Source organism: Propithecus coquereli, unplaced genomic scaffold (assembly GCF_000956105.1).
Source record: "Propithecus coquereli isolate 6110/MARCELLA unplaced genomic scaffold, Pcoq_1.0 Scaffold54, whole genome shotgun sequence".
NCBI lineage: Eukaryota > Metazoa > Chordata > Mammalia > Primates > Indriidae > Propithecus > Propithecus coquereli.
The window spans coordinates 5,416,975-5,432,460 of NW_012151285.1; the positions used below are offsets into that span (position 1 = coordinate 5,416,975).

Consider the following 15,486-nt stretch of genomic DNA (forward strand, 5'->3'; position numbering starts at 1 on the left):
GATTCAAAAACTATGATCCAGAGAAAGAAAACTACACTTGCAATCTCTGGCGTCACAGGAGAGCATTAGCTAACTTGAACATCACTCATGGACACAGAACACAGTCTAGAATGATTCTTGGGCAGAAATTCATTAACATCAAGTTCCCAGGTAACATTTACTTGGAAAATTTAACAATCCTCTGTAGATTTAGAGTCTCTAAAACACTGTGATTTTTTTCAAGCTATATTTCTTTGAAGATCCAAGCAAAGTCCTAACCTATTAACTAATTCATAGCATTTTCTATGTAGTACTCATTCACCCACTGTCACTGTATTGATGAACATCTTTCCACGAGTGGTTATTGCATTTCCTTCCCACTCACCCAGGATAGAGTGGTTGGTCTTAGAGCAATCTTTTCTGAATGCTGACACATTCACACTCATTTCTCTGGGCCCATCACCATTATGAATTCATTGTAAGTATGTTGGGGAGAAGAGCAAGAAGGAAAAAAATAAAGAAGTTCCATACTTATTAGTTACAGATCTCTGTAGATTTATTTTCTACCTGCTTTCAAAGTGCTGTAAATAATTCCCTCTCTAACTCAACTTGATGATGTAGAAAGCCATCTGCATACTTAATTTGTTGTGACAGAGAATATCTGCTGGTTTCTCTGGGCCTGTTTCCCCTTCACAGTGAATAGGGGAATTGAGGATGCATTTTATCTTCTCTCAATATGGGATCAGCTGGTCTCTGTTCTCCTTAAGAAGATTACCTTTTGACACATCAAGTGATTCCCTAGAACACATTCCTCAGGAGTACAGATATGCCATCTGTGTGGTCACGTAGAATTCTGCCTTCTCTCTTCTTAGCTTTAAATGGGTCCCCAGTTTTTAATCACAAGTCTCTTCAATCAACTCTATATTTCTCCAATAAAGTGTGTTCAGGAAAGCTGACTCTTCCCTGATTGTTTCTCAGCCTTGCTTCCTTATTTAAATAAATGTACTCTTAAGAAAATATCTATAAATCACACTAACAACTTTTTACTATTATTAAAGTAGAAGCAACATACTATTTGTCCCAGGTCAGAGTTAAAATTTTCATAATCAATAGAATCAGATGTTGGGATAAATATCACATTATTCTTAGTTTCATATTTCATTGATTTGCTATGTAGAAACCACAAATATAGAAGTTTACTTTCCCAGAGACTATTTAATATAATGAAAATGCTACCAAAAAAGTTCAAGGGTGACTGATGAAGTATAGACAGTCAGGGTTAACAATAACTAACAAAACTTGCCTTTCTACAGAGATCATCCTTTGAAAGTATAATTCAGAGATTTGGATAAACAAATGATCCCCTTCTAAAATTAATATTTATATACTACTTTAGTCTGTATACTACCTAATTCTGATATTTATATACTATTTTATAGTTTTCAAAATGTTTTCACATACAGCATTACATTTGATCTTTTCAACACTTTTAATATATAGCCTTACTAACACAGAAACAGATACCAGATTCAGTGGCCTAGAGTCATAGATTTTAGAATCAAAAGAGAATTTTCTAAATCATCTAAACTTAGGTTCAATTTCTAGTACAGTCACATGCTGAATGACTATAGGCAAGTTACCAAATTTCTCAGAGTCTTGGTTTCTTAATATGTAATATGGGGACAAAATTTCTGGAACATAAAGTTTTGAAGGAGTATTTTTCAAAGCTGGTTCCATTGGCAAGTGTTCCTAGAATAAGATTTTCATGGTTAAATAACACATGGAGCATCACATTACAATTTCCTTTACTACATTATATTTCAGTGAGTTTAATATGTTGTCACGCATTGAGAATTTTCAACAAGTTAAAAAAGTATTCAGCTTTTCCCAAACCTATTTGATCACAGAATCTTTTTTCCCCAAAGCATCCTGACAGATCAGTTTTTAAAGATCATATTCTAGGGAACACTAGTATGACAACGTGTATCTCATTCCAGGATAATGTGCAAAATATCTTTCCTTGTATCTGGCACATAGCCACTCAATAAACAATTATTTATGATTTAGAGTAAATGTATGAGCCTCAATCTCCCATTTGTAAAATGAAGATAATATTATTGACTTCATACATTTACTTTGATAATTAAATAAAATCATGGCATAGAAAATGAAATTACTTGTAAAGGTCCTATTAACAAATAGCAGTTAACAAATGTTGGTTCCTTCTAGAGAAACTAAGTATTGCTCTCTGATCACATGGACAGTAAGTAAAATTTACCAAGCATCTTAAACAGAGCCTGGTTTAGAAAACAGGTTTTCTAATTTAGAAGCTGAAACTCTGTCTCTAAGACGAATTTTTCTTGCGCAAACATTACAGATCAATGGCAAAGGTCTATGCACAGGAGAGAAGGACCCCTAAACTGGCAATACATGAGGATCTATTGTGAAAGTCATGAATCTCATCTCTAGAAATTCTAATTTAATTAGTCTGGAGTTGGGGCAGCACAACAGTAGTTTATTCAGATGCCCAGTTGATTCTAATGTGCAGGAAGGACTAAGAACCAATAAACTAAAGCACAAATTTACATATATAATTGGAACTCAATAAATTGTTGTTGTTTATTAATTGATTGATTTTGGAGACAGAGGCACTAGTTCCAAGCAATATATAAAACCCATATTAACATTCAATATTCAATAGATCCTTTCTACTGAGAATTCACAAAGAAGCCACATATCTTTGAGACATAAATTTCATGACATTCAATTGATTATCTTCATGTTTAGTTGTGAAACACAGAAATAGCACTACTCAGAATTACCAAGACGACAGTTTATTGCTCTCTCCCTGCCCTTTCTTTCCTTGGAGAACCTTCATTCATTTCAGGAACGTAAGTTCCTTACACTCTCCCTTTCTCCGTTTATACTGGCTCCCAGACAACCAGTTCTTGCCATCATATATATGAATGCTAAGACCACCATGACCTCACGAGGGAGAAATGCATTTCAAGTGAAATTCAGAAAAAAATGTGAACGTAAAAGAAAAACTTTCAAACTATGTTTACATCATTAGTTCTCAGACATTGATATAAATCAGAATCACTTGGAAAACTTATTTAAACTACGGTTTATAGGCTCTGCTTCCAGACATTGTTCCTCAGTAGAAAAAATCCAGGAATCTTCATTTTTAATAAAGCCTGAAAGTGAATGTTTAAAACTTGCTGTACATATTAGTTTTCATAAAAATTACCTTGAATATAACAGTTTTCTCCAAAATCAGTTCATATACCAGAATCTTCCTTAAACCTGTTAATATTTCTAATATAAGAGCTTTTTAAAACAACTTTTCTTACATGTGGTTTTTTTCAACAATCCTAAATATAGTTGCTTCACTTAAAAGTAATTGGTAAACATGAGTTTTCATTAAAACGAGCTTGAATATAGCAGTTTTGCTAGTTTTACTTCAAATTAGCTGATCAGCATGAGTTTTTATTAAACAATAGCAGATTATCTGTGGATTATACTTTGAGAAATATTGTTTAAGATTAGGAGAAAGCAGGGAGGTATTAAAAAATTAAACAAGTGCATACATAATGAATCACATAATGTTGTCTAATTTGTCTCCCAATATGTCTGCCTAACCTAATGCAATAAGGATGAAAAAAGCTTTATATTTTATTTTGCTTTAGGCTAAAATTATAAATTGAAACATTTTAGAGTTTCTCCAGAAAAATGGGAACTACCTAAGGAACACTTGGTGGGTAGGGACCTTGCCATAAGGAAAATCAGTTGGATCATGTAATGATAAACCTACCCAAGGACAATTATTTCCAAATACCTCAGTGCATTTGAATAGCATTATATTATGTTCTATCTGAACCATCTGCAGCAATGCAAGACTACAATGAATCCCAATTAGTTTCCAAGCATATGACCCTTATCCTACAAGGTCTATTTCCTAGTAAGCAATTTAAAAGCAGTCTGAACAGCCTTTAAAAGCAAAAGGAAAGCAAAGCATTCTTACTTATTTTACTATTTTCTGCACATCTAACTGTGCCAAATGGCATTATTAATTAACTCTTATAGATAATGAAAAATTTCTGCTCGATGCTGCAGTTTTAACTTGCCTTTAGGAACCATCTCATTATGCTTCTCACAATTAGGGAATTTTATATCCAGATGCATAAGCATATTAAAATCATTTTTGCTTTCAATATCCTCTCCACAGACACTGACATCATGGAGAATGGAAGTCTTCCTTAAATTTTTGAAGAATTTCTATTTGCAAAGATAGGGGAATTCTTGTGCTAGAAAGTCAACTTCGCAAATGCACTGCGTAGTTTCACACTCTGCAGAATTTAAACCTTGGTGTTTTCAGGTCAAACACAGCCAATGGCCCAGACTACACAACAATGTGAGTTCATGTCACAATGTACATCCAGATAGACACAAATAATGAGTAAGACCTAAAGGATGGCATGAAGTTACTGTACTATCCCCTAGCAATTAAAAAACTTTAACTTGACTAGAATTGTTTTTCTGCCCAATTTTTCAACTGAATGGAGTGTTTAGGCTTAAAATATTCACAGATTTTGCTACTTCAAACAAGAAGTCTGCCCTGATCACTTAGTCTTTACCAACCATAAGGATTAAGAAACTACTTTTTGTAGATAACCCACTCAAACTTGGTATTCATCTTTCCTCGATGTCTCTTGGCACATTTCCAGATGCTTCCAAGTATCTCCAGCTCTTTCTTCTACAGTCTGATCAACTTATTTAGCAAGTGATTTACAGAAGTCTGTTTCATCAGGTTATTTTTGTAATTGTGCAAAGAGGCTTTCCTTTGCCTAGAAACTAAACATTCATTAATTATCAGAGAAGCCAGGAAGCAATTTACATCCATCTGGAAATAACTTTTCTATTGCACAAGGTGATGTTGTTTTATAACCCAAACAAACTCTGAAAGAGATGTGTGGCCCAAAAGACAGGTGACTTGGGAACCACAAGCCAAGAATCAGGTCTCCACATCGATGCTAAATGGCTATGTGTCTTTGGGCAAGTCATTTTCCTTCCCTCAACCTCAGTTTCCTAATCTGTGGAAACAGGAGATAAAATTTGAAGTTGTCTTCCAACCATGGTATTTAAAAAAAAAAATCTAGTAGAAAAATAGGAAGGAAAAATAAAAATATAGAAGCAGTGATAAAATGTTTTTGTTGTTGATATATTTTTTTTAATGTGGTTGTGTGTCTCTCTTGAATTCATTAAATTCTTATTGCAGTGAGAATCACTTTGCCCTGCCAAAGTGATTCTTCAAGGTAGAAAGGTCTGCCCCAGATATAGAGAAAATGGCCCAACTCCCATCGCAGCATCAAGAAGCAATGAGGGTTCCCATCCAATCATTCATAAGCAAATCATTACAAACACAGTGAAGGTTGCAGAAGTAGAATTGTTCTTGACTTTGATGAGCGTACAGACTAGGTAACAAAAAAATAAAATTAGGTATGTACCTGGGAAGTTATACAAAGCTGTAGAATTGATTAGATACAATTCAAGAAAGGGGAAGATAAGTGGTGTTGGATGCTTCCTATTCTATAAGTGGAACTTAGTATTTCTTCTAAAGAGTGACAAGGAAAAACAAAGGAATATAATAGCATACGTTTATTTTACATTGTTTTTATCCCTACCCTTTTTCCCACCATCAAGCATCAGAGTTTTCATATAAATTGCTCCCAAGCTAGAGATAAGTCAAACTCTTAGCTTTTGAGTTGTAAGTAGTCTTTGCAAATTTGTAGCATAGAAAAAAATCTTGAAAACCATAGCTTTCAATTGTTAGATCTAGATGTCTTATTGAATAATTTAGTAGTTTTAGTTCAAAAAAGTTTATCTACAATTATCAAGAGCCAAACCCAGAAGGCTAAGGTTGGGGAACCCAGATGATTATATTTTCCTACCTCATTTTCCTACCCTAGACTGGATTTTGACCACTAGGAAAGGGAGAATTGGAGGGATGTGACAAAGACCTAGATACTACCTGAATCTCTGACAGGAGGCCATCACTCAGCCAATGAGCATCCCTGGGCCAAGTCCAAACTTGGGGGGACAGGAAAATAGAAACCCCAGAAAAGTTCAAAGGGAATTCTGAACAGAATATGCCATTGTCACCTTCTCTGGTTATAGCCTGGGAAGTGGTAAAATTTATGTAGATATTTTACACCTGTCTCCTGAATGGCAGAATAGCAGCATCTTGGTAGTAAGACCATGGAATGCTTCATAAAGCCTTCCTCAATCCCAGAGAATGCCAGGAAAAACATCCAAAAATCCATGGCTCTTCCCACCTAAGAGCCCTGTGAAAGGGCTGAGAGAACCAGAGGACTAGAAGCCTTGAGGTTGGAGCAGAAAAAACACAGAGTGTGCAGACCTGACAGACCGTGGTGGAGTCACAGCAGAGACAGAAACCAGTGTCCATGACCTAGTGGGATGTCACACCTCAGGAAAGCCAAAAGGACAGAAGGTGCCGCAGACCAGCTGCTCCCTGGCCCCTAGACACCTCTCCTAATCCTGTATGGTACGGCCCTTAGAAAGAAGAGAAGGAGAAGGGAGGTGGGGAGAGGACTGCATTAACTGAGCCGTTAACCAAAAGGAAGTATTTTTAAACTGAAACTGAATTACCCTGAGTTGACAAGATCCACTAGCTGATGGGGAACCTCTAACAGAAGGTGAGTTCTGTTATTTTAAATGAAATAATAATAATGTCAGGATTTTTTTGCACATCTAAATTTATAGGTTAAGAAAAATGCATACCCACTGCAGTGTACGTAGGCTCATACCCCAAAGACTCTACATATAGTGCACACGTGCACTGTGGACAACTAACACCCTACATCAGGGTCAATTTAGCTCAAGGGCAGGGCCATTCACTGTAGGAGAAGGGGCATGCAAAGAATTTCTTGGAAGTTTATTTTTATGGCTCTAACTCAGCCTCTGATATGTTAAAAGGAACAGGCTCTCTTTAGAGGCCAGGGAAAGCCAATCTCTACAGAATCATCTCAGGCCTTCAGTATAGGAAGCCAGAGAGAAGGCAGAGGGCCAGGGACTGAAGCCACATCAGCCTCTGACAGTGACTCTAGAAAGGAGGAGAAAGGCAGTGTGTGTGGTTTGGATCGAAGTGCAAACACACTTTCTGCCACTTTCAGCAAGGAGAGCTGCTTACCTTAGAATATAAGAGACCCACCTGAAGATTATCCTCACTGCAGAAACATCTCTCTGCTCTCTGGTCACAAGGCTTGAATGGACCAATTTTCATCCTCTTTATACCATCATCCATTTGTGTGTCCTTTCTGGAGCAGGGAAAAGTTTCAGCTGTTCTTGAGCACCCTTGGGAGCTGTGAGAGATTCAGAGGGTTGTCTCAGGCTGTCCTGAAGGTAGCTGCTGCTGACATTTCTCCACTCAAGAGACTGCCTTCTCTGAGAGCCTGAGACAGAGAGGAAGGAGCAATTGTCTTGCAGCTTCAAAGACTGCAGTGTCTTCTACACGTTCACAAAAGGCCATTTAAGAGCTCAAAGCTAGAAAGTTGACTCTTTTTTTTATATCATCCTTACTCTGAGGGCAATGCATATAAAAGCTCTTGCTACAACTTGAAAAGTGAGAAAAAGGATTGGGATTCAGAAGAATTGAAAGAAAACACATGGATTAATATCAACGTATTACATTGCCTCAATGTTAACACCTCTTCTCAAAGTTTTCTATTAAATTATCCCCAATGTTAAAGGAGAATGAACTTTCACACCCCTACCTTCCAGGAGTTTGCACTGCACAGCCCTGGGCAACCATCCCGTGCGCAAAATTTCTTTAAGAATCATTAAAAAATAAATAAAAATTCATATGGTTGTGCATACCATTTTGCAATATACTTATATTTACTTCAGTGGGAAAATAAGATTTCTAAATGAAATCTTTAAATAAAGAAGAACACCAGAAAGAAGATCCCCATGATTCCAAGTAACCCTGTGTCCTTTATAAGTATATTTTTATGGTTTCAGGAGCTCGGATAGGTGAACAAGGAATTCCAGGGCATGCATTCATGCAAATAGAGAAGCTTAAATCTAGGATCTGAGAAAGCAAAAATGTTGACACCAGGTCTCTGTTACGGGAGCAAAGATGAAATAGGGGAGAACAGAGGACACAGAGGAAGTGAAAACATGACACTAAAGGAGCTAGAAAAAATGAGTTTATGGAGTCTCCATGCTATAGCCAAAGGAAGGGAAGACAAGGGCTTTTGGGAGTTATTACCTGTGGGGAGCCAGTTTAAAGCACTGAATGTGCAGGGAAATGGGCTGGGCAAAGAGGGGCTGCTGGGTCACTGGTGGGGATTAGGGTGGGTGACCACACTTTGAAGTTTTATTTCATTTTTTCCTTTTCTTGGAACTCAGTTTTAAACGTAGATGAAGTTTTATTTCACTGTCTAGATTTCCTTCACCCCAAGATTCTTGGCACACACCCAGGAGATAAGAATCGGCTTCCTCATTAAGTGTCAGGCACAAATCAACATAACCCCTATTCTGGAAGCTAATATAGTGATCCACTCTCAACCTCTCTGATCCACGTTTTAACAGTTCCAAGGATGAGTGCACGAAAAATGGCCCAGAGATTCTGAATGAGCCCAGAAAACAGATCAAACCAGAGGAAATGATGCCCAAATCCTCAGTTCTGGAATATAAGAACTCCCCCAGAGATGGTACACACGCAGCTACCCCAAGAATCTCCCTTTACCTACCTTCACATTATTAATGGGGAATGACTGAAGCCTGGACTCTGCTCTTAAGTCATCAATGCTCCTGTGAAAAAGTGAAATCTGTGGACAGATAAATGCCAGACTTTCCAAGTCTCTAGGTAGCAAACAGCTGAATAGCGTACCCTGTCCCTATTCCTTAAAAAGCGTCCTGACTCTAAGCCCCAAAACATCCTAGCTTTGCTCCTATGCTAGACCTCAGAGTTAAAAAAAAAAAAAAGGTAAGGATGTGAGTGCTTAGTCCTTCTTTTAAAAAAAAAAACAATTCATTTGAGACAGTGACTCCACCGAACCATGACAGGAGTTTGATCAAGCCAAAGAAATAATAATAGCAATAATAATCCCATTATTTCTCAGGAACCCATCCCCTTAATATTCTGTATTTTACTGAAAATGGTCTTTACAAAAATACTTCAAATCATAGTTTTAGTTCAAGTTATAGCAAGTTTATACATAAAATGAAAGGTTTTACATCTATAAAATGACAATAATATTACCTACATCCTTTTCTACCATGTGTAATGCAAAAATTTATTAGACAATGTCACAGAGCTCTTCAAATGTCTTTGAATTAGGGGCTTATTGAAAGAGGGAAACCTAGGCAAAATGTAAAATTTGTATTATATTATTGGTTAGGCCAGAGCTTCTGAGAAATAACTCCAGAAAAATCCTTAAAGGTATAAGCATCTAAAGTGGGTCTTTTAAATGTTCACCTAAACCTAACAATTAATGAAAAACTTGAATGTATTAATGCTAAATCTACAAGGAGAAATCAATCTGACATTCACAGTCTGATGCCAAGTTTTCAACCAGCATGAAAGTCAATTCCAGACAGCCTATGTTTTTTAATACTGTAAACTCAAATAAAATTCTAGCATAGAGTTTTTCCTATAACTTCCAAAAAAAAAAAATGTTCTTTTCCCCTGGACCATTTTTCCTGAGGCAGCGTATTTTAGGTACAAAACAAAAAGAACTTTATTAGTCCCTCCCACCCCTTCCAGGGCAACATTTGCAACAAAGGAAGGATAAAGGTGTAAAGAGAAGATATAATTTCTATTCAGGCTCATACTAGCACCAAGAAATCAAATATTTGGGGTTCATTCAAAGGAGGTGCCAAGCAGTCAGCAATTTTTTAAAAAAAGAAACAAACCAAAAGAGAAAGTAAAGGAAAGAAAAAGAAGACAGGAGAAGTGAAGGAAAAATTGCTCGTGATAGACACACCGCAGAATCGGAGAAGCAGAATGACTTCTTGCAAAACTGAAACAAACAAGCAAGTCCTCCTTTTAAAACCAGGAAAGCTACAATTCTATTTGAAGTTTCCATTGCCATCTCTACTAGACTACATCTGCTTCTCAGTTTCCTTTCCTCTGAAAAAGAGGACACACACACACACCCCACTTTATATTTGGATGAAGTCAGGAGCCGCATAAATAGCAATAACATGCTACATTACTATAAATTTATTTGTAAGTGAATTTTTCTATCATACTTATCATCATAAGGATTCATTGTAAAGGAGTTCCTAAGTGCAGAAATGTTATTTTTTTAATGGCAAGTCACTGCCGTTAGCTTTCGTTTTCTTCTGATGTTTGACTGCCAGGTAACCTTCACTGAGCACAACACAAGCCTTCATAATGCCTGTTACTACATAAACATGGAAATGTGCTATGGACTGGACAAAACAAGTAATAATAGGCACTGAAAATTTGTTTTAAACATGCATAGGAACTATTTTAACTAAAACACTAGTATAAACAACTCAAAGGAATTGCTGCATACAAGGGCATACGATGGCTCAAATTAAAGAAGCATCACCTTTTTCATTTTATCCCCCCTATTATCAACAACAACAACAAAGTCAGTGAGTGCCATAGAGTTAAATTATTTTCACTGCAGTGTAGAAAATTTTGTTTTAAAGAAAGAGCATACTTACAAAGTGCCAGGCATTAGACTAAATGTTTTAGATACATCCGCTCACTGAATTCTCATAATAGTTACATGAAAAGGATTCCGTAATGGTCCCATTTTATAGGTAAGGAAACTGAATCAAACAGAAAATAAACACCTTGCCTACTGTAACCCAGGTACTAAGCAACATGGGTAAAATTAAAACTCCAGCATTCTGACGCCAAATCCATTCATCCAAATTCAATTTGGATGAATTCCAAACTATAATCAATGGACTCCTGTAGATCCTTGAAAAATGTGAACTCCAGCCACCAGATATAAATAGGAGGGCTTAGAATCCGAGCTAGTAGGGAAATTTCCAGTCTGCAGAGCACCAGAGGATACTACTGGGATACCCTGCCTCTAGTTGCACTGCCTCTGGAGTAAGGCAGCTAGCTGAATTTCATTACGTTGGATACTTTCTGATGAAATTAGAGTTTATAAATTTAAATTTTCATGCTTTAAAATAAAGTTTCTATGGCTCTATGAATATGAAAAAACTAAGCCCAGAAACAGATGCTTTAGAAAGCTACTGTCATTTTGATACCAATTCAGAAGCTCAATCTTTATACAGTAATATTATATGTATCTTTAATTCTGAGATTATAAAAGGCAAGTTAATGCATGAATATGAGACCCTCCCATGCCACTCTGTGCTGAGATGACCTTCACAAGTTTCATTTTCCGTGGATACGGTTAACGTCAGCTCGTGGCAGGTAGGGGCCTTAAAGGTCATCTTTCCTTGTGACTACAGCAAAAACTTGGAAGCAGAAAGGTCAGCCCCAATATCTTGCCATTTTCTTTTTGACAGTCAGAGACTTAAGCAAGAATCAAAAAGAAATCATTGTTTTTGACCAAAGACAGAAATGAGACCACTGATAAAACTGTATTTATATTCATTCTCACACAAGCAGCAATAAATAAATACTTGGAGTTAATCAAAAGAATAAAGATGTTTGTTGTACTTTAAGGTAGTCTAAAATTTGGAGGAGGATTTTTTTTTAAAAAAAAACCAAAACCTTAATTGAACCATATCTCAGGATAAAATCTGCCTCTGCCTCCTACCCAAAATAGGGAAAGGAGGTTTCAATGAGTCCTTTCTTCATTGTGTCTCTTATGTAAGTCACACTTGGAGACTCATTTTGGCTGTTTCGTTGTAAAACGAAATGAAATGGTGAGAGTTCAGATAAAACAGAAATATTGTAATTTCTTAACATATTTTATGGGAAAACAATTCACAAAAAGCTACCCATAGTGTTAAAAAAAAGAATTAAGTATCAATGTGTAGATCATTTCCAGTGAAGGCAATTAGGTTTGGACAGTCCAGATGGACTGAGTTCAAATGCAGGCTTTTCCTCTTGGGTAAGTTACTTAATATCTCCAGTAGTAAATTTCCCATCCATATAATGGATATAATATGTAATAATGTTTAGAAATTCCTTGATACTTTTTCTTTCCTCCCTTCCTTGTTTCCACTTACATGATCTTCCTTAAACCAGAAATGTCCTGTGCCAAGAAATCTTCTTCCATTGAAATAAATTTCTAAGCAAAGTTTGCAAAACCCTAATATCATACTATCTGTCACAATGACACTATAAAATATTCATTTGATCTTAGCAGCAACACATAAACTTCACATGGCATAATGTTAAAAAATTATTATATTTCATTTTATGATACACAGACTGTTCCTGACTTATGATGGTTTGACTTACAATTGTTTGACTTTATGGTGGTGCGAAAGTGATGTACGTTCAGTAGAAAGCATACTTCAAGTACCCATGCAACCATTCTGTTTTTCACTTTCAGTATTGTATTAAATAAACAAATTAGATGAGACGCCTTATTATAAAATAGGTTTTTTGTTAGATGATTTTGCCCAACTACAGGCTAATGTAAATGTTCTGAGCACATTTAAGGTAGGCTAGGCTAAGCTATGATGTTTGGTAAGTTAGATGTATTAGATACATTTTTGACTTAATGATATTTTTAACTTACAATGGGTTTATTGAGACATAACCTCATTATAAATCAAGGAACATCTGTACTTGCTATATTTTTTAAAGAATAATTCATAAAAAACATTTTTAATGTTTTTCTTTGTGTGACATGACATCTCTCTCAATTCACTGAAGTCACAACTCACCATTTGAAGGAAAATTAACATATATGAAATAAATATTTTTAGAACATAAATGGAAATGAAATTCAAGTCCTACAAATGCTTATGCTTAAAAGAGACAAAAAAAGTCTTATACAAAGAACTAGTTTTTTAAGAGGTGAATTTTTGATAGGTAAATATTTTACATCTAGAACCTAAATTTATGTGCCTGGTTTTCAAATCAAGGTGAAAAATTTTAAAACTACTGCTTATCTAAACTACATCAGGTCTTTTTGGAACAAAAACAGAGTATAAATTTTCTAATATAGATGTCGCACATTGATAAGCATTAGCCATCTATTATTTTGCAAGCACAGGGCACCAGTCTCTTCCTACAAGGCATTTACAACCTAGACAAATCATCTGGTGGCATGTTGTCATTTGATTTTCAACCATATCCATTTTGTGTGCTAACAATAAAGGAGTGTGCTTGTATATCCACAACCTTTACGAAAGCCTTTGGTTTTTCAGAGGATTTCTTTTTATTGTGGTAAGAACATTTAGCTTGATATCTACTCCCTTAAAAAAGTTTAAGTGCTCAATATGATATTGTTAACTATAGGCACAATGTTGTACAGAGATCTCTAGAACTTATTCATCTTGCATAATTGAGACTTTATACCCCTTAAATAGCAACTGCTCCCATTTTCTCTCCTCTCAACCCCTGAAAACCACCATTCTACTCTCTGTTTTCATAAGTTTGACTATTTTAGGTACCTCATATAAGTGGAATCATGCAGCCTCTCTTGTTCTGTGATGGTTTATCTCAGTAAAAGATGTTTAAGAGTAACCTCATCAAAAAGAAACTACAGAAATTTCTAGAAGCAGAAATTTATCACTCAAAGATCTTATCTTGGCTAGAAAAATGACAATAAATTGTGCTTTATTTGGCCATTTATATACTGTGCATGTGAATAGATATAATGTAATCGTAATGGAGATTATATATATTGTCTGTATATGTATAACATTTTGTAATCATAATTCTATTTTCTTTTGTATTACGCCATCATTTTTGTTGTGCAGTTCAATACCATATTATTTTTCATTTCAACCACAGCTGCATCATTGCTGCTGCCAGACTCTCTGTTTTGTGGAGAAAATATACAATTTAAAATTGTTTTTTTTTCTTTTTTTTTATCAGAAAGGAAAGTCATCAAGAATTAGATTTTATTTTAGGAACAAAGTAAGGTTTCATGGGAGAAAAAAACAAAGCCTTGGTGTAGAGAAGGTTTGTTCATTTTCTATAGCATTACTGAAGTGTCCGTTTGCCTTGATAAACCTATCAATGTTTGCATCATCTCAATGGGGGAAATGACTTAATTTAACTCTATTTTGGTGTCTCAGCGAAGGTAAGTTGTCTATTTTGAGAGCCTTGAGTTTTCTCTAATTGGGTAATTTTGTACTAGTGCATTTGTGAATGAAACCCCAAAGTTTGCCCAGCTAACTTGCTGCCTTGGTTTCCCCAAGTAGAAAAGGTGGGTGGGCCAGTGGGTGGAGGAGGAGGTGAGGGGAACTGGCCAGTTGTGGCAGAACTGACTTCCGACCTATATCTTGTGTTCATAAAAATCTAGGTAAGAGACAGGTCAATGGTAGATGGAGAAAGTTTTGATTAAGCTGATGCTCTGTTATTTCATGTTCCCTAGTGTCTCTCTTTCAATGCCATCATGGAAGAACTGGGCATCTCGCTCAAGAATCAGAAAAAAATAAAGAAAAAGTCAAGAACTAAGGGGAAATCTTCCTTCACAAGTATTCTTACTTGTCATCAGAGACGGACTCAGAGAAAAGAGACTGTGGCATGATCCAAGAAAACACCTGTAGAAAGAAAAAGGATATGCTCACTAGAGATTTTTGGAGAAAGGATTTCTGATGAGTGTGTGATGTGTTTCCATATATCTATATCCATAACTCTGATTATGTATACAGATATAAGAAATGCAAAAGTTTAAAAAGCTCACATAGATAGCTCACTTCTCACTCGGGAAGTGACACCAGTTCCTTTGAAATGAATTTGTATGCTCACTTATTTTCCATTTTCTCTTTTGCCCCAATAAATCGCTGTGTGTGCTTTCTAAATAATAATAAAACAACAAGGTTTTCTTTTTTCCAGAACAAGCTTCAGCCTTGATTTGTTCCCCATGATTTACTCCCATTGACTAGGTGTGGAGTTGTGATGTTGTCAGTTGCTTATTTGCTGCTTTGAAGAATCCTCCTACTAGTTTAGTTGACAGGCACAGTCATTTGGGGCTGAGTTTAAAAAAAAATACTTTTAGTTTATACCAAGTACTTAGTTATTATAGTAAAGTGAAACCATTGATCTCTGTGGTCTAAAATCTAATTTTATAAAGAGTTTAAATGGTACTCAGAACATTGGTGAGGTATATCATAAAAGGACACTGAAAAGCAAGTCCATTCAAAAAGTAAGTTTCCACCACTTTTTGGGCACCATCCTAGGTTCTGGGGATCCCATGATGAGGAAGACAAGTAAGGTCCCTGTTCTCACATAGTTTATTATAAAAGAAAGACAAAAAACAGTCTATTAATCAAAGCAGGATTAGCACGTCCTTGGAGGAAGTCAAGCTGAAAAAGCACACAGAAGTATTTAACCTG

General features: G+C 35.9%; 1 protein-coding gene across 4 annotated transcripts in view; it reads left to right on the forward strand.

Moving 5' to 3' along the window:
- The window catches only part of GRIK1 (glutamate receptor, ionotropic, kainate 1), a 454,613-nt gene extending 439,625 nt beyond the window's left edge, over positions 1 to 14,988 (forward strand). For 3 of the 4 annotated variants that reach the window (XM_012657351.1, XM_012657352.1, XM_012657353.1), the window contains one exon: positions 14,523 to 14,988. In XM_012657351.1, coding sequence (XP_012512805.1) covers positions 14,523 to 14,678 — 156 coding nt within the window. In that variant the 3' untranslated portion in view covers positions 14,679 to 14,988. Of the gene's footprint in view, positions 1 to 14,020; positions 14,108 to 14,522 lie in introns of all 4 variants that reach the window. The other variant, XM_012657350.1, reaches the window with a different exon arrangement.
- The last annotated feature ends 498 nt before the right edge of the window (positions 14,989 to 15,486 follow it).